At 35.3% G+C, this 25,931-nt stretch overlaps 4 protein-coding genes across 5 annotated transcripts; 3 read left to right on the top strand and 1 right to left on the bottom strand.

Moving 5' to 3' along the window:
• The first annotated feature begins 1,262 nt into the window (after positions 1–1,262).
• On the top strand, positions 1,263–1,916 carry LOC143532387 (calcium-binding protein CAST-like). The gene has a single exon (XM_077027452.1). The coding sequence runs from the start codon at positions 1,277–1,279 to the stop codon at positions 1,853–1,855; it is 579 nt and encodes a 192-aa protein (XP_076883567.1). The 5' UTR covers positions 1,263–1,276; the 3' UTR covers positions 1,856–1,916.
• Positions 1,917–5,096: 3,180 nt separating this feature from the next.
• Positions 5,097–8,708, bottom strand: LOC143532399 (uncharacterized). Of its 2 annotated transcripts, none has more exons than XM_077027460.1 (2): positions 8,581–8,708; positions 5,097–6,167 (listed from the first exon to the last, which is right to left on the bottom strand). In XM_077027460.1, the coding sequence occupies exon 2, from the start codon at positions 6,156–6,158 to the stop codon at positions 5,229–5,231; it is 930 nt and encodes a 309-aa protein (XP_076883575.1). In that variant the 5' UTR covers positions 6,159–6,167; positions 8,581–8,708; the 3' UTR covers positions 5,097–5,228. The 2 variants fall into 2 exon arrangements, with proteins under 2 accessions (XP_076883575.1, XP_076883576.1); XM_077027461.1 differs by lacking the exon at positions 8,581–8,708 and adding an exon at positions 7,129–7,319.
• Positions 8,709–11,144: 2,436 nt separating this feature from the next.
• On the top strand, positions 11,145–12,732 carry LOC143532356 (uncharacterized). Its single transcript, XM_077027425.1, has 6 exons — positions 11,145–11,261; positions 11,437–11,580; positions 11,700–11,840; positions 11,972–12,088; positions 12,275–12,364; positions 12,529–12,732. The coding sequence occupies exons 1-6, from the start codon at positions 11,145–11,147 to the stop codon at positions 12,730–12,732; spliced, it is 813 nt and encodes a 270-aa protein (XP_076883540.1).
• Positions 12,733–22,208: 9,476 nt separating this feature from the next.
• LOC143532355 (uncharacterized) lies at positions 22,209–23,126 on the top strand. Its single transcript, XM_077027424.1, has one exon. It carries the CDS (start codon positions 22,209–22,211, stop codon positions 23,124–23,126), a length of 918 nt encoding a protein of 305 aa, XP_076883539.1.
• The last annotated feature ends 2,805 nt before the right edge of the window (positions 23,127–25,931 follow it).

Raw genomic sequence — 25,931 nt, 5'->3', positions numbered from 1 at the left:
AAATTAGCAACGAATTACCAATGGAAGTACCAGTCGCAACCGGGTCTTTATCAACAAATAACCAAAAGGCATGTGCGCTTGAAATATTTTCATTGGCAAAAAATCAACAAAAAAGATGATTCGATCCATACTTCCTCGTGTCAGTTGGTAATCCATTGATGAAAATCATTTTTCTCGAGGTTGTGGTGTTCGTTGGTAATCAACAACATGTTACCTACAAATATATTTTTTCTTTTTGGTCGGTGATTGGTAGTATATCGTCCATCGTTAATTAGCCGTTAATAATACTTATTTTTATTTATGTAGTAGTGTGATAAAATCATATGCACCCATACACATTCATAGTATCTGAACTAAGATGATGATAAAATAATGTGGATCCCAAACACATTGGAAAGATGGGATGATAAAATCATATATATGCATCCCATGGTATCTAAAGAGAATTTATTGAAAATTATGAATTTTGAGCCACAAAAAATTATTTAATAAAATTATAAAACATAAATTTTAAAAAAGTAAAAAAAAAATCTAAATTCTTATATTTCATTCCTATTTCATAAAAAAAAATTTGTATTATACACATGGGAATTTTTTCATTTAATCTCTAGTTACGCAATGTACACATATGTACATTATCATTTACCTTAAATTGTATATATGTGTAAGAAAAAAACATGTATGTACATATTAATATATACATATATGTATATATTAATATATGTGTATAATTTAGCTAATCCGAGACGGTTTTTTTATGAAACCGGGATGATAAATAAGAAGTTTGATTTGTTTACTTTTTTAATTTTTACGTTTTTTCTTGTTTTATGTTTTTTTAAAATTTTTAGGTTTTTTTTGTCAAAAATGATTATCAAAATTTTCAATTTCAAAATAATTTTCACAATATCTTGATCCTGCATCCCATACACGTTCATAACATGTATGTGGAAGGTAATTGATAAATCATGTGTATCCCATTCGCCTTTGTTTGTTATGGCATCATTTTCTTTATTAAAGTGATTCCAACGCTTTTGTTGTTTTGTCTATTTTTCTTCCTATTTATTTTATAAAAAAAATGAATTATTGAGATTCGAATATGAATGATCTAAATCACACACAGACACTCATATAACGTCGACCTTCACACTTTTCTCATAATATTCAACTTTAGCTCTCCATACCCTTTTCTTATATACCAAGACGCAACAAAAAGAAGTATTTGTAGTTCATCACAACTTCAACTTATCTACCATTTTCCATTCATTGCAAACCATCCATGGAATCACCAACACCAACACCAACACCCGCACCCGCACCAATTGCAATAACCAAATCCATCAAATCCTTCCACCTCCGTTCTCCCAGCCTCAACTCCCTTCGCCTCCGCCGCGTATTCGACTTATTCGACTCCAACCACGACTGCTTAATCACCGTTGACGAGATCACACGCGCCTTGACCCTCCTGGGCCTTGACTCCAACGCCTCCCAGTCCGATCTCGACACCATAATCAAATCCTACGTCCGACCTGGCAACGCAGGGTTGACGTATGATGATTTCGTGAAGTTGCATAGATCTATTAATGATATGTTGTTTTTTGAAGGTGCTGAGGATGATGTAGGATGTAATAAAGAGGATCAGCATGAGGCGGATCTTACGGAGGCGTTTAAGGTCTTTGATGAGAATGGTGATGGGTTTATATCGGCCATGGAGTTGCAGAAGGTGCTTGGGAAGCTTGGGTTTACGGAGGCGAATGAGTTGGGGAGTGTCAAGATGATGATTTCGTCGGTTGATGTGAATCACGACGGACGCGTTGATTTTTCAGAGTTTAAGGACATGATGCGGGCCATTCAATAGTAGTGGTGACTCGTCAGTGATTTAAATTAGCGGTTCAAAAAAAATAGAAGTCTGCTTTTATATTAATTTAATATCGAGATCTGTATTTACTCTCTTTTTGTAATTTGTATTTTTGTATGAACTTTCTTTTTTAAAATGGGATTCTGTTAAGGTGTTTTACAAGTTGTTGTCACATCTGCCATCGGGGCAAACCCCACAAAATTTGTACGTGTTGTTGATTTATTATGGCCTTGTCAATAACGTGTGCATTTCTGGACATCACATCTCCACCGGTGCGGATGTGCTAGCGATATCCTCACTCGATGACGCCCCCCCCCCCCCCGCCAAGTGCCGGCCACACATTTGTGATGAAATTCGACCGGATATGCTTCCAAAAGTTTTTGTATGTTATTACTTTTTTCTCTTTGTGGATTTCGAAAATAGCTTTTTCTTTAAACTACAAATGCTAATACTCTTACTAACTCTTAATTACACCAAATTTACTTCTTTGCTTTGGATTTTGAAAGTGATCTAGAGAATGGTGTTTACTTAAGGATGCAATTTGTTAATAGGGGGACCAGATGTAATACTTGAACTCAAGTTCTTTAACCTAACACTTCAAACTTAATACTAAAATTTTTAAAACTTGACTATATTTACATGTGGAGAGTTGGGTGAGGAGATACGAACTTAGAGAGCGGGTTGTGGATATTTTTTCTCAGTTTTTCGCTCTTGACCGACTTGTGAGACAGCCCTAGAAACCACCCCTACCAGGATTGGCATCTCTGATTTTCTTCGGAACCCGTGATTAAGGTTGGTTGATGACTTTTTGGGTCTTTATTCTTTAAATGCAATTATGTAAGTTGCATATGACTTTACTTCGAATGCATTCAGAAGCATGTGAACGCTTGCAAGTGCCTGTGGACCCTAGGGTGTTCCGTGTAAGTTCCTTATGAAATTGCCACTAGCAAAACTATCTATCTATCAAATGATGTGATATGAATAGGATGTTGCTCATGATAGGGGGTGTTGTATTCTACAAAATATGGATCATGATGTGGTCCATGGTCAGATTGTAAAATAAATTTATGGGTGTAGACGAGCTGAGCTAAGCCCGAGCTTGACTAGGCTCGCGCTAGGCTCGTTTTTACTAAGAAATGAAATGATATAGATATCCAGTCATACTTATCTTTAATATTTAAATTCAAACTAGTTTTTATAACTCGTGTGTTACGTCGGGTTTGTTGTGATAGTTGCGAATACATAAATGCTAACATCGAGTTTAATATCATTTTCCAGATGAGATCGTTGTTCATATTATATTTCGGCCCCTTTCTAAGAATAGTAAGTGAAACTTTTTTGTAACAAGTGTGATTTTTTTAACTGCAAATTTATATTGTTTGAGGGACACTCAAGACCTTCTGACCAATTGATGTTTTAAAAGTTTGCCTTTTAAAATTTTAGGAAATAATTGATAAAATTGATAATTCATGGTGATAATAAAAGTATACTGAATGAATTTAGAAAGGAATCAAAACAACTTTAATTTGTACTCTTAAATTATTTATTTTTCTTGTTCATTGGCCAAGTCTACTGTTTTCTTTTTTAAAGTGGTAAAAGATCCCTTACGTTTGTTGATTAGTACTTAGTAGTAAGCGAATCTAGACCGAAGCCTTAATGGAAAATGTCATGTGTATATAGTCAAGACGTCAATGTCGAACTAAAGACTACCACGACACTATAAAATTACATAAAAGTAAAACTAGCTAACGTTAGCAAATAATTTACCATTAACGTAGAGGGTCAAACAAATGATATTGTAATCTGTATGAATAATTTATAAATAAATTTATCATCAATATAAAGTTCAAGTGGTAACATATTTTATTAGCTTAAAGTAGATTTGCAAATAAAAAATATAGATAAACCCACCCACCCTGGGTAAATACTTTTTTGAACTTTTAGGCTAACAGTCATACTTTATGATTTACTTAAGTGTACGAAACAATATTTCACTTATTACCTTTGTTCAACCTTCATATAAATGGTAGCATAGTTAAAACTACATCTAAGAATTAAAAAAAAAAAAAAAAGAAGCTTTTGGAGCAGTGAATTGTAGCAACACTTCAAAGTTCAAACACATGAAAATTTAATACAACTTATATTACACGGTGTTCGTGATCTTCTTCAAAATTAAACACTTTCTTAAAGAATTGTGGCATGATGTTTTGGAGTAATGTATCGATTTCTTCTTGGATGGTATACGATTTGTCATTCCAGATCTAAAATAAATATAACTCAGTTATAATCAAACCCGTATAACAATGATTGATTATCTAATTTTGTATATTTTTCTTACTACTTATGTGTTTAGCATTCTTATTTTTTATAAATAATAGAACGTAATAAACCGTAACCCACATAACCTGAACAACCCAAACCCAATTAACCAATCACCCGCTTGAATAACTCGAACAAACCAAACCCGACTAAACCGATCATTCACTCGAATAACCTGATTAACTCAAATGTTCACTCCAATATGACGAACAACCCCGAAAAACCCAAATGTTATGCCGGTCGGTGAAAATGGGCATAATATTCTGGAAAAAAAATTCCCGAATCACCCGAACCAATTATCAAATTTTGATTTTCTTTTCTTATTAATTATATATTTAGCTTTTTTATTATTTTTTAACATAATACAATGTAACAAACCGGACCCAGTTAAGCCGAACATTCACTTGAACATCCAAAATCCAAATGCTATACGGGTCAGAGTTGAGAGTAATATATGTAGCATTAGCAATAGCCCTGCTTGCGGTGCGCACATATGATGTATATATGTGTGAACCCTCGGGTGGGTAAAAGTGAAATTGCACTAATTTTGACGTTATTTTACTAATCTCGTGAAAATAACGTTAAAAGTGACGGACGGTTAGTCAGGCATCATGTAGTGGCGTTGATAGCCGAAAGACAAGGGTACATGCACCGATCAGCCGGTGTCCCGATGATTGAGTGCTATGTGCCTTATGTCCAAGGCTTGATGCAAAACTACTATCGAGCCGGGGGTCTCACCGGAAGCAGCCTCTCTATCCTTATGGGGTAGAGGTAAGGCTGTCTACATTTTACCCTCCTCAGACCCTACCATAGCTTTGCTATTGGTGGGATATACTTAGTACGATGATGATGATGATGATATGTAGCATTAGCAACAAAAAAACCTGAAACCAGAATGTCACTTATATTTTTCGGCATGTCTACTGTTATTCAGCTGCAATTAAATAGAATTAAATGTTTAACGATAAATATGCATTTAGCTAATTTAATATTTACATACTTAACACATTGAAAGGTTCTTCAAATTTGTTCATAAACCACACACTAAAAATAATTACTCAATACAAAAAAGAGACCACCATCTTGTACTTCTATCATCCCTTTGACCACCAAACACCCCTCCACCCATACACCACAACACCACAATACCCACCACACTCACTAGCGGCGCCACCACAAACCACCATCTTCTTCCACCACTCTCCGCCACCACACCCTCTACTTGCACTTCCGAGCTTCTATCCTTGTCATCAGTCGGTAACTCATACCGACAAAGAGGACAGGTATTCCGTGCACTTAACCATGGCACAATGCACGAATCATGGTACACATGACCACAAGGTAACCGGTTTACAACACCACCAATACACATATTATCCTTACAAATCACACAAACTGAACCCGGTTCATCTACAACCACCCGTTCAAGACTCTTAACAAACCAAGCTGCAGCCGGTGCAGCTAACCGGGTTGACCCGTGTGTCTCAACATCGACGTAGCAGTCCAAAATACCAAAAAGCCGTCTCCTTTCGCTATTTCTTATACTCTCATCAGAAAGAATCTCACTAAGCCAATCACGAGGGCGATTTCGTCCATTTGTCGCTAATGATCTATGCAACTGAATTCTACCCACTACACTTTCACCCGGATTTTCGTCATGACTAATATCGATATCATCAGTATCATCATTATTAAGGTAAGTATCAACATCAACAGAAGCATCAGAATCAGTTTCATAAACATGTTCAGAGATTGCAGGCTGCAAATCTGAAAACTCTTGTGCCAACATGTTTTCAACAGTGTCTAAGCCGTTGTCGTACCATGTTTGCGTTGTGACACTATCCTCGAAAAACAGAAAGTTGCAGTTATTGCATATGCCCATTGGTTCAAGTGATCCACGGGTCTCGATCTCTGAAGAAATGGTTCGATGACACAGGCAACATCTTCCTGTGGGGTCCAAAACTGATGTGTCATCGGTGTCCATAAGTTACAACTGCAAGGAGAATATGCAACAATTGATTTATTATTCATGATAATCTATGTTAATTGTAGTGTTTCAGGAAATGGTTTAAGAAAACAATAGGTTTTCACCCAAAATATAGGTTCACACTTAAAATAAAAGGGTATGCAAAGGCTTATAGCAGATGCACAAATGCATGCACTCTATCACTCTAAGTTGTAAAATGGCCATGTGGATATTAGGATTAGGGGTGCGAATTTATAAAAAGACACGAAATTCATGTTTTTAGACTTTAGATTTAGTCCAAACAGATTTGGATCAATTCGCAAACACTTTTGAGCCAGGCAGGTTGGGTTCGGGTTGACCTCACGGGTTTGCTGATTGGCCCGTTTACTTTTTTTCTTTTTAAAAATGTTTTCTTACGTCACACCTTCAAATGATGAGGTATTTTATGCCAAAACTTAACAGCTAAAAGAAAAAACTGACCTTAATTTCTATAACTTAAGCGTAATTGCTTTATATACATTTGTATTTATTTGTTAAAAAATTGTACTTTTAGAGTATTAATACGCAAAATATAAAAATCGAGTCAAATGGGCCGTCTTCGTGTTAACCTGTGAATATCCGTGTCATCTTCAGGTTCACGCGTCTGACACGATTTTCGAGTTCAACCCGCGAAACCATGAACACAACCCGTTTAACACCCCTAAATTTAGGATCCATCTTGCATCTCGATCATCACCGTCTACAAGTGATGCACATCTAATTTAAGTTATTTAACACAAATCACAGATAAAGACACACAAAAGGGTTGATGAATAATTAGAGTGATAGTTTACAACTATAAAGAACTTTAAATTCATCAGACTTCAAATCAGATAGTTATGTTTTTTAAAACCCAACTGCTGTGGTAAAGTAAGTAGAATCTTCCTATTTGATGAATACAAGTGGCTAGTGAATGACGTAAACACAAACTATGGACATAATCAGTTACTAAATCAATGAATTATGGGCCCTTAAACCATAAATATGTAACAAACATTTAAAAGTTCATGAGATAATAAATCCGATGAAACTGGTAGGACAATCAAGTCTAGATCAATAGTGTAGATATTCCATTTATCTTGATAAGAACTAGTGTGCCGGGAACTCGGCAACTTTAGATCCAACCTTCCACCAGCCGCTGCCTATCTATCTATCACCATCGGCTGTCGATCTTTGGCTGCATTCATGGCGGTGCTCGCCAACTATGAAGTGGAAATGCCTTCGCTCACTCCAGAACCACCATCACAACCTCTTGAAATTACAGACACCCCCCCCCCCCAATATTTCGATTGTTTTAATCAATCATATTGCAATTTGATCTTACTTTCCCCAGCAAATGCATTTTGTAAGGGGGTGTTTGGCTAAGCTTTTGGAAAAAGCAAATAAGCAATTTCCAAAAGCTTCAAAATGGAGCTTTTCCAAATGGCGTATTGACTTTTCCAAAAGCAAATAAGCAATTTCCAAAGGCTTAGCCAAACACCCTCTTAAGACGTCCTCTTGGGCTACTTCATGTACACCAGTTACCAGAATAATTCCCCTTTCAATTGCTCAAAATCCAGTTGTCTCCGAATGGCAAAATCATCTTCTTCGTCATCATCGTTGATTAGCAGATTCCGTTTATTCGATTCCATCGGATTAGAAACCTTCTCCCCGAAGGATTTATGAGAAAGCAAGCATACTCTCTAACTCTCTGTAGTTTCTAAAGTGATTATTGTGAGAATTTTCACTGATCTCGAAATAGGTTGGACCACAAACCTTGTAAGTGTTTCTAAAGTCATTTGTGAAGTTTGGGGAAAGAAAGATCAAATTGCACTATCATTAATGAAAGGGGTCGGCAATTTCAAGAGGTCGTAATGTTGGTTCTGGAGTGAGCGGACGCACTTCCATGGTTGGCGAGCACCGCCATGAGTGCAGTCAAAGGTCGACATCCGATTGGTGATGGATAGGTGGCGGCTGGTAGAAGGTTGGATCTACCGCTGCCGAGTTCCAGACGTACTAGTTTTTATGAAGATAAATGAAATTTCTACACTATTGATCTGGACTTGAGTGGGGCCTGGAACCCTAAATATGTAACAAACATATATTAAATCTAACCTAGCTTCTGGTTAAACTGCAGGATATGAAAGCAATGGTCAACTCGTTATACAAACCAACTGTTTAAGCTAATTGACCTAATTCTATTTCATATAAACGAGGAACAGATCGTATGAAAACCGAAGACTAGAAATTTTGGTACTGTAACAACTGATTCGGCACCACAGATCGTCAATTAGCATTTGGGAATTGAAATAATAAGAGCAATTTTGACCTAAATTGGAGCTTGTGGTTCATATAATATATAAGACGAAAGTGGATAAAGATTTGAAAGGAAATAAAAGCATGTAATCAGAGGGAGACTAACCTCGAATGGAATTGGAATTGAAGGATGCCAAAATCAGACAAAAGATTGAAGAAGAAAGAAAGTTTATACAGTTAACCGCTTTTATTTGATGTGTGTGTGTGTTAAGCTCTGCAACAGAAACTTCCTCTTATCTACATTTGGTTTTTTTCGATAAGACGTGAAACACATACTTTGGTAATTTTATAATTTTGTAATAAATTTTTAAGTATTTATTATTTTGTTTGAATCTGTGAGACCGTTCAGCAGTTTTTATTTCACGGTTGAAACCGAAGCTGATCGTACTTATTGAAATGTTAATTATTTACTTATTTACTATTAGATATGTTATATTAGACATAGCTAAAATATAGTTAAACAAAGTTTTATTTAATACAAGTAAACTCGTCTATTACAACTTTAATTTATCCCAATTTCCAGTATGATTTTTTTTATAATCTTTGTTCTTTTTATGATTTCGTAAATATTTATTCTAATAAGGTTTATTATTTATGTGATCAGAGTTATTTTTGTTCATGGTATGATTATCTTAATAACGTATTAGTTGGTGCTTAGATTGAAGTGAAGATATATGCAGATTAATAATTTTTATTTTAACTTTTAAACTCAATTTTTTTTTCATTAAAGTACAAACTTTATCAGAAGCTAATCGTTGGTAATGATTCGGATTTGCTGGGCTTTAATTTTAAACAGTTTAGTTTTGGTTTCAAGGACAACAGAAAACGTGTAAAGTTGGCTCATGGTATAATTTAAACCATCAAAACCAAATCGCAAACACTTTTGTATAAATTGTTTTTTTTACTTCGAAAACTATAGCAATATCATAATCAAATTAAAGATGATAAAATGTTCGTTTTTATGATGCTATTTATTTTAATAAGTATTATCGTATGAAAAAATTATGACCGTTTAAAAATCGTGGGGGTAGTTGGGTTAAAAGTGAAAATAAATAATATATAAGTAAAAGATTAAGGACTAATGTGTAACTTTAAGGAATGAAAATTTTAATTATTTTGAAAAAAATGAAATGCACGTGAGATTTAGTGTGTCAATGACCATTTTATCCTTGTTATAAGTTATACCTAATGCATTGAAACTTGTAAATTACTTAAAATAAGCGTCTTAATTTACTCTTTAGTTATGTATTATATATAGTATAGTTACATATATTTTTAGCGATGAATGAATAAAAGTCTGGTTACTCGGGGTAACGGTAATTCAGTGGTAAAAGGCAACCCTATATATTCGTTACCGCGAACATTGATGGGTAGCTCAAGCTAACTATATCCTGTTATAAGTAAAACCATTCACTCGAAAACCGCTATGATAAAACCTGGTTAAGATTATATTCAAACTTTAGATGTTGTCTGTGGCTCAAATCTTCATTCAGTCAAACTAAAGCTTATTGGCTATCTTTAATTATATACCTGATCAAATATCAAAATATAATATTTTCTATAATTTTAGAGTTAAAACGAATTTTTTTTATTCTAAAATTTGGCCTTGTTCCAAAGTTGAGGTGTTTTCTAGTGATATTATCCTTCTTGTGCTTATGGAAAAATAGAGCTCATATGTTTATAGGGATGAGCTCGGTACCATTTGCTCATCCCTATATGTATCCAATAATAATATCATTAGTAACTTGGTTAATATAGATAAAATTAACTCATCAAAAGTAACTAAGTTACTATTGAAGAACAATGGGTATTCATGTAACGCTAAACTGAAACACTCATATAAAAATAATTGTGCCGCTTCAACAAAGTGTTTTGATGATTCACAAACAATAAAACCAAAATCTTTAGTGTATTTAGGGTATCAGTTTAGGGGGTTTAGCCTCCAGTAGCTTAGAGATCTCGAGGAGGTTATGGTGGTGGTGGATGTTTCATACCCAACCACAAACATTAGGGTTCGAGCGGCAAAGCCGATCCAGAAATCAAAGACGAAACGAGAAACTATGCCTAGTGTATTTTCTCTAAACCTGCTATCACAAATTTTAATATTGATGGGTTACCTGTGACTTTTATATTGGGTAAAGAAAAAATAAAATTAATTTTTTAAGCGAGGCAATATATGAAAATTAAACGAGTTATTCAATGAAGCGATTAAATTGTATTCTATCAACAGCAACTAGCCAACTAGGACTAGGATGAATTTTAATATTGTTGTGAGAAACATCGGCAGGCATTGACTTTAAATGTGTTGGTTTAAAAAATATAAAATAAAAGAAAACAAAATAGCATTATTCGAGCCAACTTAAAAATCGTCTCAACTGGCTACTAAGTATTTGAAGATTCAAACCATCCTTTGAACAAATTAAATTTCACACATTTTTACCAAAAGTAGAAGATGTAATTACGTAAATAGCCGTGGGAAACTTTCGTAACTTAAGATATGATTTACGAAAAATAATATAATTTGTAACAAAAATAAATTTGTTCACGTGAATCGTGTGCTCGTCATCTGAAGAGTCTCTCATTCTTCGACTGTCATTCTGGTGCCGGCGGTGGTACCACCGGTTCATTCCGGTGGCCTACTACATCTCTTCATCGCCTCAATAACCAAAAATGACGTTTTCTAGGTCTTCAACGTGTAAGGAAGAGATCATTCTCCGTCAGCCGAACGACGATTACGCCACCACATCCTCCGCCGTATTTCATTCATCTTCCAAAAAACGATACAAGGTTTTCCGTTATTATTATTTCAATGTTTATTATTATTATTATTGCGTGATCATTTCTGTTCTCATTATTATTATGTCAATGTTTATTCAGTTATTAATATAATAATATCTTGATGAATGTATACCTAAATTTGTTGTATTGAACGAAGAGATGACCTAACTTAATGATTGAACAGAGCTCTGCTACTAACGAACGTGGTGGATTTTGGGGCGTTTTAGCGAGGAAAGGTAAGTCAGTTCTCCAAGGTGAAGTTTCTCGCAAATCGAATACTAATCGCAGTAAGAAGCCGGAATCCGTTGGGTTTTCAACGAGCAGTCAGGTGAATTTTGCATTTTGTTATCAGATTTTAAATAAGAGCTTTGTGCTAACAGAAAGTCAACACTGCATGTAGATATTTATCATTACTTGAAATGTTATGAAATTGAAATTTCTTTGTAGTTCACTGGCATTCGAATCCAGCATCAATGTGAATCATATGAGAGTTTGAAGAAAATGGACAGTCTATCATCAAGGTTGGGCTTGGATAGACTCGTGTCTTCGCTTAATCAGATTGGTGATGCTGTTGGGAATGATTTGGAGGTAAACAATGCCGATTGATGTTTATGATTTGTATTAGTAGTATTAGTATAATATAGGCTATACAGCATACAGAATTGATGAAATACGGTTCAAGATTTTATATTCTGATCTTATCTTCAAATTATTTCTAGGCAGAGAAGAAAACTCGAAATAACATCAAAGAAACTCATAATATGCAAAACGGAAGAGCATTAGATGATTGTGAACAGAATCAGAATCAAGAAACTCAAATTCGGGCTTCTCGCAACGTAAGGTGGCAAATGTGTAATTCTTTATTTGTAGCTAATTAGGGATGTCAAAATGTTTTATTAGAAGTTCACTATATATTGTTAACAGTGTATGTTTTTTCCATCATTCCATGAAAACAATATAACTAATACATTCATGTTTGTACACTCACTGATATTGTTTGGCTTATGACTTATGAATGACAGGTGGCATTTGCAAAAGCTGATAAGGTAAAACCACTTATTCGGAAGCTGAAAACCGCAACTGCAGAACTAGCATTTGTAAAAGAAGATGCAGTCAGCTAGAAGAAGAAAACAAATTGCTTCAAGAGGGTCAACGAAAGGTTGACCATCCTGCAGATGATGATGACATGGTATGCTTTAAACAATTCTTGGTGGTTTTTGGTAACTTTGTTATAGCTTGATTTCATGGTTTGATGAATGTGTGAAAATGTGATCAGATACGGGTTCAGTTAGAGACGCTACTGATGGAGAAGGGGCGTTTAGCACATGAGAATTCGGTATATGCACGCGAGAATAGGTTTTTGAGAGAGAGAGTTGAATTCCACCGAAAGAAAATGCAAGATATGGTGTCTTTTTATGAGGGTATCAAAGAAACATTCCAAGATTCGATGGAGGAACCCGCTACCCTCAACCCGTTCTGACTTAGAATCTTCGAGTCAACCCGTAACTTAACAGGATTTGGCAAGGGTCAACCCCAAACCATTTTCAAGAATCTACATGTAAGACATTTAGACCTTGTTGAACATATAAAAGGTTTAAATGATTAAAATAATTTTGTTTGTTTGCTCACCATGTATATGTACTTTGTTTTGAACATACATTTTTCTAGTGTTGATTTGATGTGTTTTTTAAGTAGGAATTGTAACCTTTGATGAGTTACTAGTTATTTATAACTTCAGTCAGATGATAAGTAATTTCCTGTTCGGGTTGGTAAACTCAATCATGAACGAAAAATATAATTCATTGTCTTTTAACCGGTTATTTTCGACTAATGTAAATATTAAAATATTAAATATTTAAACACACTTGTACCTTTTTATATCTTGATACATAAACTAGTAATATTGGTTATATTGTTAACATGGTTTATAATAACCCGAACTTTGATATTGGATAATAAATATATATATATATATATATATATATATATATGATAATAATAAAAATAATGGATGGGTTCAAACTCAAGACTAACCACATGTGCATTATTTTAAATTTCCATTTATCATCAAGTTGGCTTCTTCAAATTCAAACTTTCGGATATATTTGAGATGATCGATTCGTTTCTTTTTAAGCACCCTAACTCTATCAACATCAAAAAAAAAAAAAAACCTCGACATCTGCTCTCACACCTTGCCTATCTCTCTCCGCGTGACCCGACTCCGCTGTTGCTACACATTGGCAGCCGGCGACACCGCTGCCGCCAACCCTCACAACCGACAGTATGCCATCACTTCCCTCCTTGCAAACCTAGTGTTTCTATTCGCGACACGGTTCAAATTCCGACGATTTCGCCACCATCATCACTCAACGTGTACCGCCACTGTCGTCTTAACCTGCGGTTTCGTCCCGACTCCGACAGCCTAACACCGTTTGAGCCCTCGCTTTCGAACGCAACTGTTTAAAGAAACCGATACAGTCATCATCGTTTAACGCAACGCGCATCACCTTCGTTGTCTCCGTTTTCGTTCTTTCAGTCCGACCATTGAGGTAATGTATCTTAGCCTATTTGGTGAACAATTGTTTGATTACGTATTTCTCGTCCCGACGGCTAATAAATAGATAATATATGTTGAATTGGGTTGCCACAGACTCACGGTTATGAAGGTTAAATGAGAACCTCATGTTTTAATATGTATAAATGAATTTTATTTTGCATGATAATCAGAGAATTTTTATTATTTTGGTTTATTATCTAAATTATATAATAACTTATTATAAATAGTTTTACCTTTATAAATAATAACTTATTTATCTCACATAGAGTTTTGAGTAACCTAATTGTTTATAAGTTAACTAACTAAATCTACTTGGTATCTTTATTAGTTTTATGGAACAAAAATGTCATCATTATTTTATTAGTATTATGAAAAGTAATTGTGGTCACTAAATGGTTTACGTGGAAGTCATAACTCAACAAAAGTTATTTAATGAAATATCTATTAGTATATATATAAAAGTTTCAACATTAAAGTCTTGTCGTCGGAAGGTCAATAACTCAACATGTCGCATAAGTAAGTTTAGTTTCGTCAAAGTTAATTGATCCATAAATAAACCATAGGTCCTCATAATTGTTGGAGACAAGCCAATTTATTTACTTTTGCTTAGCAACTAAGGTACGGTTTCTGTTTTCTTTTACTCTTAGTATTAATATATTTCGTTACATTGTAGTACGGTTTCCGTCTTTGTTTCCTCTTAGTATTATTTATATTCCGTTACTTCGTAGTACGGATTCTGTTTCTTGTTATTTCGTAGTACGGTTTCTGTTTTTGTTACTCTTAGTATTAATTATATTCTGTTACTTGGTAGTACGGTTTCTGTTTTTGTTACTCTTAGTATTAATTATATTCTGTTACTTGGTAGTACGGATTCTGGTTTCTGTCACTCATAGTATAAATTTTATTTTGTTACTTTGTAGTACGGTTTCTGTTTTCGTTTACTCATAGTATTGGTTCTAGTCCATTTTATATTCGATGTCCGTCACTTCGTAGTGCGGATTTTTGTTATCTAGTTCGGTTTATTCGTATGATATGGTTATATTAATTTTATAGCATGCAATAGGTTATATATATTTTGAATTCATTATTGCATGTTCCTGTTTAAATATCTTTTAGTTATACGACTTTAGTTCAGTACTCTGTTACCCGAGCATTTCTGACTTGTCGTTGGGGCGTCAACGACATGGCACTTATCGTGACAGTGCGTAATCAAAGTTCACGGCGTCTCTGAAAGTACTCATGTAGTACCTTGGCCACTTAGAGGCGTATAGATCGATCTTAGCTCCGACTCCTGACTCCTGACTCCTGACATGGCACTTATCGTGACAGTGCGTAATCAAAGTTCACGGCGTCTCTGAAAGTACTCATGTAGTATCTTGGCCACTTAGAGGCGTATAGATCGATCTTAGCTCCGACTCCTGACTCCTGACTTCTGTTTGAGATGAAACAATGTGTGCACGCCACCCACACCGTCTCCTTGGTGCATGGACTAGCTAGCTGTGTACCCCTCTGTTTAGGCTCTGGGTGCTTCCGTATTACACGACCTTTTTATTTTAACATCATCGTCGTGTATTTTAGTAATTATATTTTGTTTCGCTATATTTCTGGTCCGTTTTGATATGTGTATACGCATTTGGTTAAATTTGAGTATATTCAGATTACGTCCCGATCGTGTATCGGATTATGTTTCGCATTTAATTATAGTTCGGTCTAAAACGTGGTTTTATATCCGCAATAGTTTCAGTTCTATTTCAGTATGTGTTTTGTCTTATGTGTGCTTTTACCTATACTATTGTTCTTTCCGTTACTGGGCAATTTTTGGCTCAGCCGTGTTTTCTTGTTTTGTTTTTCTTATTTTGTTTTCAGGTAATCCGGGATTCTGGGAATTTAGTGATGAGAGATAAAAAATGAAGTTCAAGCTTCTAAAAGTTAATTCATTTTGTTTAATAATATGACGTAGGTTGCATTAATTTTTGTTGTATTTTGGATTGTGGCGTTGATTTGATATCTGTAATAGTAACACGTTAGCCTGTTCCGGGTTGGGGTGTTACAGTTATGGTATCAGAGCTCAGGCTCTTTCCTGTAGAAAACTTATACAATAAATAATTAATCATGTGAGTTAATGGGTAGACGTCGGGTTAGGATTCCTCTTTTCGTTCTCCGCGTATTCCGTAAATCTTTATCTTTCAGCTCATACGCTACCTTACTTCTAGATGCCTCCTAGAAGACGTGTGAATCGCCAAAACGAGAATGATGCTGGAAACGACCCTCCTCTTGCGACCCTTGTTACTAACGCCGTCAATGCAGCTATTGCGGAAATAGTCCCTAACATCATACAACAGTTGCAGCAAAATAATGCCGGTGGCAACAATGCCGGTGGGAACAACGCCGGTGACAACAACGCTGGAGGCAACAATCCCCCTGTTGGTATTCATGTCTGGCTTGAGCGTTTTCAAAAGCAAAAGCCAAAATCCTTTAGTACTGCTAGTTCTCCAGTAGAAGCTGAAAACTGGATCGCGCACATCGAGAAACTGTTTGAAGTGCTGGGTGTTGAAGATGTGTTTAAGGTTCGGTTAGCTACTTACAAGCTCGAAGATGACGCTCACAGATGGTGGAAGACACTGAAAGCTGCAAGTGGTGGAGACAATTATGCTGCTACACTTCCTTGGAATGAATTCCGTACTTTGTTTTACCAACAGTATTTCACTGATGCTGATCGCAGTGAATATTTGAGAGAATATTCTTCAATTATTCAGGCTAATGATGAGCCCATCGTTGAGTTTAAAAATCGTTTCAGTCGATTGGTTAGTTTTCTTGGCCCAACTGTAGGCACGCAAGAACAACAGACCAACCATTTCAAGTGGGCCATTTGTGACCGAGATAGGAAGTTTATCTTGAACCTCCGTTTTAATGACATAAATGAGATAGTTGATGCGGTTAAGAACCTTGATAATGATAAGAAACACCGCCAGAAGTCTTTTGATGAAAGCCGTAAGCGGCCAAGAGAAAATAATCAGGGTCAATCTTCTGCTCAGGTTGGAACCGAACAGTCCCTTGTACCCCGAGACCGTAGACAGCGTACTGATGGGAATTTCAACAATCAGCCACGAAATGGGGGAAATCAAAATCAGAATCATAGGACCGCACAGAATAATATGCAACAACATCATAACCCCACCAGAGCTCAACCACTTAATCAACAAAACCGAAATACTCCTCTGTGTGGCACGTGTGGGAAACGTCATGGAGGTGCTTGTCGTCGAGCTGAAGATCGTTGTTTTAGATGCGGAGATGCAGGACACATGATCAGAGACTGCCCTCAGCGGGACCCTAGAGCTAATAATGGAGAAAACGCTAGACCTGCGCAAAAAGATTAGTTCTGGGGAAATTGAAGCCATGAACCGTTTTGATTATCCGTATTTGTTTTCGTTTTAGTACCCCGTATTTCAGTTTATTTGGGTTTGATTTCGTGCGAATTTGGATTTTGTTAAGTTTCACACTCTGTTTATCTGTCATGTTAGAAGACTCTTATGTTTGGTGTGTTTGAAGTTTAGCATATTTGGGTCGTGTTTCGTATCATTTATGTCAAGATTTTGACATCATTTTTTTTTTTTTTTTTTTTAGTATATCAACACGTCATTTTTTTTATATAAGTTTAGTCTTTAAGATGTGTAATGGAAGGACCGTTATGACACACTCGTAAGGTAAACTGATGATTACGGTCGCGAACGTAACCATGAATTTACAGGTATGTATGTGTGCTACTAAAATCCATTTTGCAGCTTAATGTTCCTCTAATATTTAGATACGACATTGTCTTAAGTTTTCGCTATTATCTGCTAGTGTTATGTGTCTTTTATTATATATTTATTTATTTTTATATCAGTGTAGAAATGCATGTTAATATTCAAAATATGTTTTTGAAAATTTACGTTTTAAGTCTTGATTTTTTTTTAGTATTCCATTAGTTATCACTTTTTATTTCCACTTATAAGTCACATGTTTCAGTTATCTGTCTTTCGTTTTGGTTATTAGTTACACAATTTAGTCATAGGCTTTAGCTCATCAAAATTTATTTATTTTAGTTATTAGTTATCCACTATGTTATATGTAATTCTGTGTTCAAATGAAATTTTGATTTCCGTTTATAAGAACTAGTATTATCCGATACAAGTTTTAGGTTACCCATAGTTTCGTTCAATATCATCATGGCAACGAGTCAGCTATTTCAGTTTGGATGGTTTTGATTTCATATGAATTCTGTTTTATATGTCCTAATATTTGTTTCCAAGACTTTGCAATTGTCATGTCTGAATTTATGAAAGTTTTAAGTTTGTTTCGTTTCCGTGATATCCGAAAGTAGGTGTCACCGTCTTACAATTTCGAGGACGAAATTTTTTTTTTTAGGGGAGTATAATTATAATAACCCGAACTTTGATATTGGATAATAAATATATATATATATATATATATATGATAATAATAAAAATAATGGATGGGTTCAAACTCAAGACTAACCACATGTGCATTATTTTAAATTTCCATTTATTATCAAGTTGGCTTCTTCAAATTCAAACTTTCGGATATATCTGAGATGATCGATTCGTTTCTTTTTAAGCACCCTAACTCTATCAACATCAAAAAAAAAAAAAAAAACCTCGACGTCTGCTCTCACACCTTGCCTATCTCTCTCCGCGTGACCCGACTCCGCTGTTGCTACACATTGGCAGCCGGCGACACCGCTGCCGCCAACCCTCACAACCGACAGTATGCCATCACTTCCCTCCTTGCAAACCTAGTGTTTCTATTCGCGACACGGTTCAAATTCCGACGATTTCGCCACCATCATCACTCAACGTGTACCGCCACTGTCGTCTTAACCTGCGGTTTCGTCCCGACTCCGACAGCCTAACACCGTTTGAGCCCTCGCTTTCGAACGCAACTGTTTAAAGAAACCGATACAGTCATCATCGTTTAACGCAACGCGCATCACCTTCGTTGTCTCCGTTTTCGTTCTTTCAGTCCGACCATTGAGGTAATGTATCTTAGCCTATTTGGTGAACAATTGTTTGATTACGTATTTCTCGTCCCGACGGCTAATAAATAGATAATATATGTTGAATTGGGTTGCCACAGACTCACGGTTATGAAGGTTAAATGAGAACCTCATGTTTTAATATGTATAAATGAATTTTATTTTGCATGATAATCAGAGAATTTTTATTATTTTGGTTTATTATCTAAATTATATAATAACTTATTATAAATAGTTTTACCTTTATAAATAATAACTTATTTATCTCACATAGAGTTTTGAGTAACCTAATTGTTTATAAGTTAACTAACTAAATCTACTTGGTATCTTTATTAGTTTTATGGAACAAAAATGTCATCATTATTTTATTAGTATTATGAAAAGTAATTGTGGTCACTAAATGGTTTACGTGGAAGTCATAACTCAACAAAAGTTATTTAATGAAATATCTATTAGTATATATATAAAAGTTTCAACATTAAAGTCTTGTCGTCGGAAGGTCAATAACTCAACATGTCGCATAAGTAAGTTTAGTTTCGTCAAAGTTAATTGATCCATAAATAAACCATAGGTCCTCATAATTGTTGGAGACAAGCCAATTTATTTACTTTTGCTTAGCAACTAAGGTACGGTTTCTGTTTTCTTTTACTCTTAGTATTAATATATTTCGTTACATTGTAGTACGGTTTCCGTCTTTGTTTCCTCTTAGTATTATTTATATTCCGTTACTTCGTAGTACGGATTCTGTTTCTTGTTACTTCGTAGTACGGTTTCTGTTTTTGTTACTCTTAGTATTAATTATATTCTGTTACTTGGTAGTACGGTTTCTGTTTTTGTTACTCTTAGTATTAATTATATTCTGTTACTTGGTAGTACGGATTCTGGTTTCTGTCACTCAAAGTATAAATTTTATTTTGTTACTTTGTAGTACGGTTTCTGTTTTCGTTTACTCATAGTATTGGTTCTAGTCCATTTTATATTCGATGTCCGTCACTTCGTAGTGCGGATTTTTGTTATCTAGTTCGGTTTATTCGTATGATATGGTTATATTAATTTTATAGCATGCAATAGGTTATATATATTTTGAATTCATTATTGCATGTTCCTGTTTAAATATCTTTTAGTTATACGACTTTAGTTCAGTACTCTGTTACCCGAGCATTTCTGACTTGTCGTTGGGGCGTCAACGACATGGCACTTATCGTGACAGTGCGTAATCAAAGTTCACGGCGTCTCTGAAAGTACTCATGTAGTACCTTGGCCACTTAGAGGCGTATAGATCGATCTTAGCTCCGACTCCTGACTCCTGACTCCTGACATGGCACTTATCGTGACAGTGCGTAATCAAAGTTCACGGCGTCTCTGAAAGTACTCATGTAGTACCTTGGCCACTTAGAGGCGTATAGATCGATCTTAGCTCCGACTCCTGACTCCTGACTCCTGACTTCTGTTTGAGATGGAACAATGTGTGCACGCCACCCACACCGTCTCCTTGGTGCATGGACTAGCTAGCTGTGTACCCCTCTGTTTAGGCTCTGGGTGCTTCCGTATTACACGACCTTTTTATTTTAACATCATCGTCGTGTATTTTAGTAATTATATTTTGTTTCGCTATATTTCTGGTCCGTTTTGATATGTGTATACGCATTTGGTTAAATTTGAGTATATTCAGATTACGTCCCGATCGTGTATCGGATTATGTTTCGCATTTAATTATAGTTCGGTCTAAAACGTGGTTTTATATCCGCAATAGTTTCAGTTCTATTTCAGTATGTGTTTTGTCTTATGTGTGCTTTTACCTATACTATTGTTCTTTCCGTTACTGGGCAATTTTTGGCTCAGCCGTGTTTTCTTGTTTTGTTTTTCTTATTTTGTTTTCAGGTAATCCGGGATTCTGGGAATTTAGTGATGAGAGATAAAAAAATGAAGTTCAAGCTTCTAAAAGTTAATTCATTTTGTTTAATAATATGACGTAGGTTGCATTAATTTTTGTTGTATTTTGGATTGTGGCGTTGATTTGATATCTGTAATAGTAACACGTTAGCCTGTTCCGGGTTGGGGTGTTACATGGTTCTTATATTATTTGAAATTAGATGGCATTTTATTGTAAGTCATATGACATTTCCATCAAATAAAAGTTAAATAAACAACACAACATCTTAATAGCAAATTATTTTAATTATTATATGCAAGCAAATCTATCATATATGTTAATTGTATCACCTTAGACATAATAACATTATTAACATTGATGATTTACGTATTATAATCCCATGGTATAGCAATCTATAAAATTGGACATGTTATTGAATGGCATACTACCGGTTCGTTTGTTAGATTGATTGAGTCAAACTTAAAAACTAAGGAGTAATATTTAAAAAGACTCCATGTATTAGAACATGAACAACACATAGTGGTGGACATCTGTCAATGGGTTTATTAAAAACCGTCAAAACACCCAAGGGCCGGTACAAACAAAACAACAAACCTAGAGTTTTTAGCGTATATATAGTTTTTTTAAAATTTTCATATTAAATAAAAATAAAATAAATAAATTGATATTTATTAATTAATAATATGAAGGGTAAATAAAAGTTAGGAAGGAAAGTCGAAAACGGATGAAAGAAATAAATGGTTTGACTTAAGTCGTCTATTGACATGCACAACAGTTGTCACGTTTGTTGTACTATCTTTGTCCATAAATGAAAAGAGACGAGGGCATTTCCGTCATGCAGCTGTTACACTGCAACCTTCCATATCAACATACATGCCTCTGTATCTATAGCTCTCTCTCTCTTTCTCTTTCTACACTGTATCTTCTTCATCAATGTTTTACGAAGCTCACATTTTCTCCTTCCTTTAATCACTAATAATAATAATAATAATCGGACGATCAATCTGATTCCAACACTCCTTTACGTTCTTCATTACTCTTCACACACCAATCGTTTCAACTCGTTAATTAGTGAAGAAGAAGTGTACTGTGCTAATTGGAACGAGAAATATATACATTTAGGGTTTCATAATCTCCTGAGCTAGCAAGTTTATACAATTTCATACGGTTTTTGCCTCCAGATTATGCAATTTCATACGCAGATGCATTTGCCTAGGGTTTTGAAGTTATAATCCGTACGATTGCGTGTTATTAAGCCATTAAAATGATGTGATAATCGATTGTGACGTAAATAAAGCCAACTGTTGCTGTATTCGATTGATGAACCGAGTGTTGTTGATGAATCATTGAATCCTAGGGTTTGTTAAGAGTATAAATCGGCAGAATTAGGTTGTTGGCGGTTAATTGTTGTTCATTAATCTGATTATCAACAATTTGATGCATATGAGGCTTCAATTTCCAAGTCTGCTAATGTGCATCTTCTGGTGGCCACTTGTTGAGTCTCAACTATCTAATCCTCTACCAAAGCCTGCAAGAGCTCTTGATGCAACCTTACAGGACTATGCGTATCGCGCTTTTGTTCATCCGAAAACCGGTGTTCCATTCAAAGGTACTGTGCCATCGTATTTGACCGGGATTGAGATATCGGCGATGAGGCTTAGAAGCGGTAGTTTGTATCGGAGAGGCGTTGAAACGTTTAGGGAATTTGTGATTCCAGTTGGGTTAAGAGGGCAACCGTATGTTGAGAGACTTGTTCTGGTGTATCAGAATTTAGGAAACTGGTCCACAACTTATTACTCTTTACCTGGTTACATTTATCTAGCTCCGGTATTAGGTCTTCTTGCTTACAATGGTTCGGATTTATCGGCTTCTAATCTACCAGAACTTGATTTTTGGGCTTCTGAGGATGCCATTACAGTAAAATTTGGAAGCATTGGGCCTATACCGGACGGTTCAGTTGCAAAGTGTGCTTGGTTTGATCTTCATGGTCAGGTTAACTTCACAAACTTGTTATCTGGCAATGTATGTTCAACAACTGAACAGGGTCATTTCTCCATTGTAGCTGAATTAGCTATTGCACCTGTTCCAGTACCGCCTGCACCACCTGAACCTGCACCTTCTGATCATACACATAACAGTAGAAAGAACAATGAAGCTAGGATTTGGGGTATTATTGGGGCAGCAACGGGTGGAACCGCATTGTTGTTGTTGTTAGCATTGTTGATATTATGGGCGTCACGGTATAAGAAGAGAAAACGAATGCGTGAGTTAGAACGGGCTGCGGATGCTGGTGAAGCATTGAGGATGGCAAGAATTGGGAGCATGAGAGCACCGTATGCGTTGGGTACAAGAACAATGCCAAATTTTGAAACTGAATTTGATGTTTGATGATAATATTCTTCTGGTTTTCAGCTTTTTTAGGTACCTGATTCTGTTTCATTTTTATATCTTAAGTAACACTCGTGTTCATTTTCTACGGTTATTGATCATATGCTCATCATAGGTTTTGTGCACCTTGTTAGTTTTAGACTTTTAGCCCATTTGTGTTGAGTTTTGATACAAGGAATACACTTCTTTCATGGGTTATGAATCTTTTTGAATAACATATTTTGATCTGCTGGTAAGAAAGATTATAATCAAATATGTTATTGAATGCATATAAGATACAGTTTAAAGTAGACCAAGAATATTAATGGGATTTTGATACTTGAAAACCATATTGTAACTAGTTATTTAGACGATTTTGATACTTGAAAACCATATCGTAACTAGTTATTTAGACTTACTTATGGTTGGACATTGGACAATACTTATTGGATCACATTTTTGACATACAAGTAGCTAGATTTGTTGTTTTTGCATGTAGTGTGGTTTTAATGAGAATTGGTCCCCCCCCCCCCCCCACCCCATATCAAAATCTATAGGTATGTCTTGAATGATGCAATTTTACTCATAAATGTATGCAAGACTACACACCAAAATGGCATGTTGACCACCAATGAAGCATCTTTGACACATCAATGTGGCCAATGGTAAAAGTAAAAATAGGTTATGGCATTGTATAGGAGCAATGTACATCTTTTAATGATGGAAGTACAAGTCGCTATGACATAATTGATCTTCCTAATGCACATGGATCATAATTTCAGCATCTTTCATCAAGCAAATTCATTTAATGTAGAAAACACATCTTCATGACTTTTTTTTTGTTTCTTGTAACAATTAGCACATGAATACAGCTGAAACTTTCATTTTTTAATCAACATTTATTCTTACCCACCCACAGCAACTCCAATTTATATAGACAAGCAGGCAAAAAAACAGCTAACAGACAACTGTGTTCTTATGTTCATATTGGCAGGGCTATTATGACCCATTCATCAAGAAATGGGTTGTTTTGGGTAAAATGGTGTGCAATGGTTCATTTGAATATTTCTAAAATTATACTAGGGTAGTTTTGGCTCTTCCTTTTCTTTGCTAAGACTAGCCATTTCAAAGTGAACCCATTTTAGTTAGAACCGTTACCCAACCCCGACTAACCTGTGTTTAGTAGGCCTAATATTGAGTTTAGGGATTATGCAAATATTTTCACATCATTTCCTTCCAATATATCAAAGCCGATACTTAGTTTTAGCATGAAATTATCCCCTTTCTTGAACTTGGTTCATTAATATTTCATTGGTGCCAAATAAAGATTGCATGAATTTTGCATAAGATAAATGTATGGAGTCTGACAAAGAGAAACGATTGTAGAATGTAGGAAACTTTATTTGCTTTAAACTCGATATGTTGGAGTTGGGGAATGATTAGCGCGCATCTCCAGCGCGATGATATGATAGGTATCTAGATATTTGGAGGGTCGTCCTAAGCACATACACCATCTGTGAGGATTGTGAGAATGGTAGTATATGTCAGAATCCATAGAAAATAGGATGAATAAGTTGGACAACTTTGATGTGGAGGAGAGAAAGAGACGTGTGTGAGCCTAAGAAAATTACTTTCGCAAGTCTAAGAAAATTACTTTAGAAATTACAAGATCATGACACGTGTTTTATGTATTTAATTATAGTTATGTGTTATGGTTGGTAAAAGGCACGTCACGAGGCAATAGTTCAAACTCATAAGGCATGTTTTATGGTAATTTGACTCGTAGTGACGTATGTAATAATTTTATTTTTTTAAAAATTGAACAAGAAATGGTGAGGTAAAGCTTAATGATTAGTTGGTATATAATTAAATAGTAAAGACAACGAGGAAAAAAAACTTTTGAGTCTTCATGCCAACGGTCAGCACCATAGCCAACCAAGCCCCTTTAACGTCCTAGGGGCAGTGTTCCACACCCTTTTGTCCTAAGCAGCATGGCAACCACACCCCTTTCCACAACATAAAAGATGAGAAGTGATTTACTCATTTAAGGCATCACGTACACGAGGTGTTGAATATTTATAAAATATTTATATATAAAGTATGAAATATATCTATCTTATTACTCCTTATAAACACCTAAAATCTAAAACTAAGATAATTAAAGAATTACACAATTTAATAATATAAAAAAACAAGAAATATTCTGTGATATTTTTCATTTCTATATACAACAATCAAAGTAGCATTGTACAAACGGTGGACCAGATGCAAACTACAATTGGCCTTATGGTAGGTTTGCGAGCATCAAGCAACCGCCCCAGTTAACTTCAGTTGTGATTGCATAAGTAACCAAGATAAGAGCTCTTTAAATATATTAGCCATTGAGATGTTGGTGAAACTGTGATACTTTACCCAAAACACTTGTAAACTAGAAAACACATATATCTTATCATATCTCATATCTATCGAACTTTTAATAAAGAAAACACACGTACTATCCTTCCAATATAACGCATCAAACCATTTAGACAATACGTTTCTTATCAATATGAAGATAAAACACTAATAAGTATCGGTGATTAGACGTAGGGTTTGCTCCTTTCCTCTAGCCTCACCTCCCCTATCGCTTACCGTTAACCGGTACTACAGCTCCCAAAGATATTTTCCCGCTAAAGAAAAGCTGGAAATCGCATCGATACTGTCTTTGATTCTATCCTCTTTCTAAAGATAGATAATCAAGGTTTTTCTCACTACTGGCAAGAAGCCTTAAGATAAAAGCTCTTTCTAGTGGAAGAGGCTGGGCAAGCACATCAAAGGACCAGGTTT

This window comes from Bidens hawaiensis, unplaced genomic scaffold (assembly GCF_021521415.1).
Source record: "Bidens hawaiensis isolate Kalapana, Puna unplaced genomic scaffold, B.hawaiensis_p1.1 tig00009444_1, whole genome shotgun sequence".
Lineage (NCBI taxonomy): Eukaryota > Viridiplantae > Streptophyta > Magnoliopsida > Asterales > Asteraceae > Bidens > Bidens hawaiensis.
The sequence above is the reverse complement of the archived record's forward strand: the minus strand, read 5'-3'. Positions and strand labels throughout refer to the sequence as shown.

Bases quoted from the DNA above. Each gene is read 5' to 3' on its own strand.
- LOC143532399 (XM_077027460.1), bottom strand. From the start codon at position 6,158: ATGGACACCGATGACACATCAGTTTTGGACCCCACAGGAAGATGTTGC.
- LOC143532387 (XM_077027452.1), top strand. From the start codon at position 1,277: ATGGAATCACCAACACCAACACCAACACCCGCACCCGCACCAATTGCA.
- LOC143532356 (XM_077027425.1), top strand. From the start codon at position 11,145: ATGACGTTTTCTAGGTCTTCAACGTGTAAGGAAGAGATCATTCTCCGT. The intron at 11,581-11,699 runs GTGAATTTTGCA...ATTTCTTTGTAG, and splicing joins GGTTTTCAACGAGCAGTCAG to TTCACTGGCATTCGAATCCA. The intron at 12,365-12,528 runs GTCAGCTAGAAG...AAATGTGATCAG, and splicing joins CATTTGTAAAAGAAGATGCA to ATACGGGTTCAGTTAGAGAC.
- LOC143532355 (XM_077027424.1), top strand. From the start codon at position 22,209: ATGTGCATCTTCTGGTGGCCACTTGTTGAGTCTCAACTATCTAATCCT.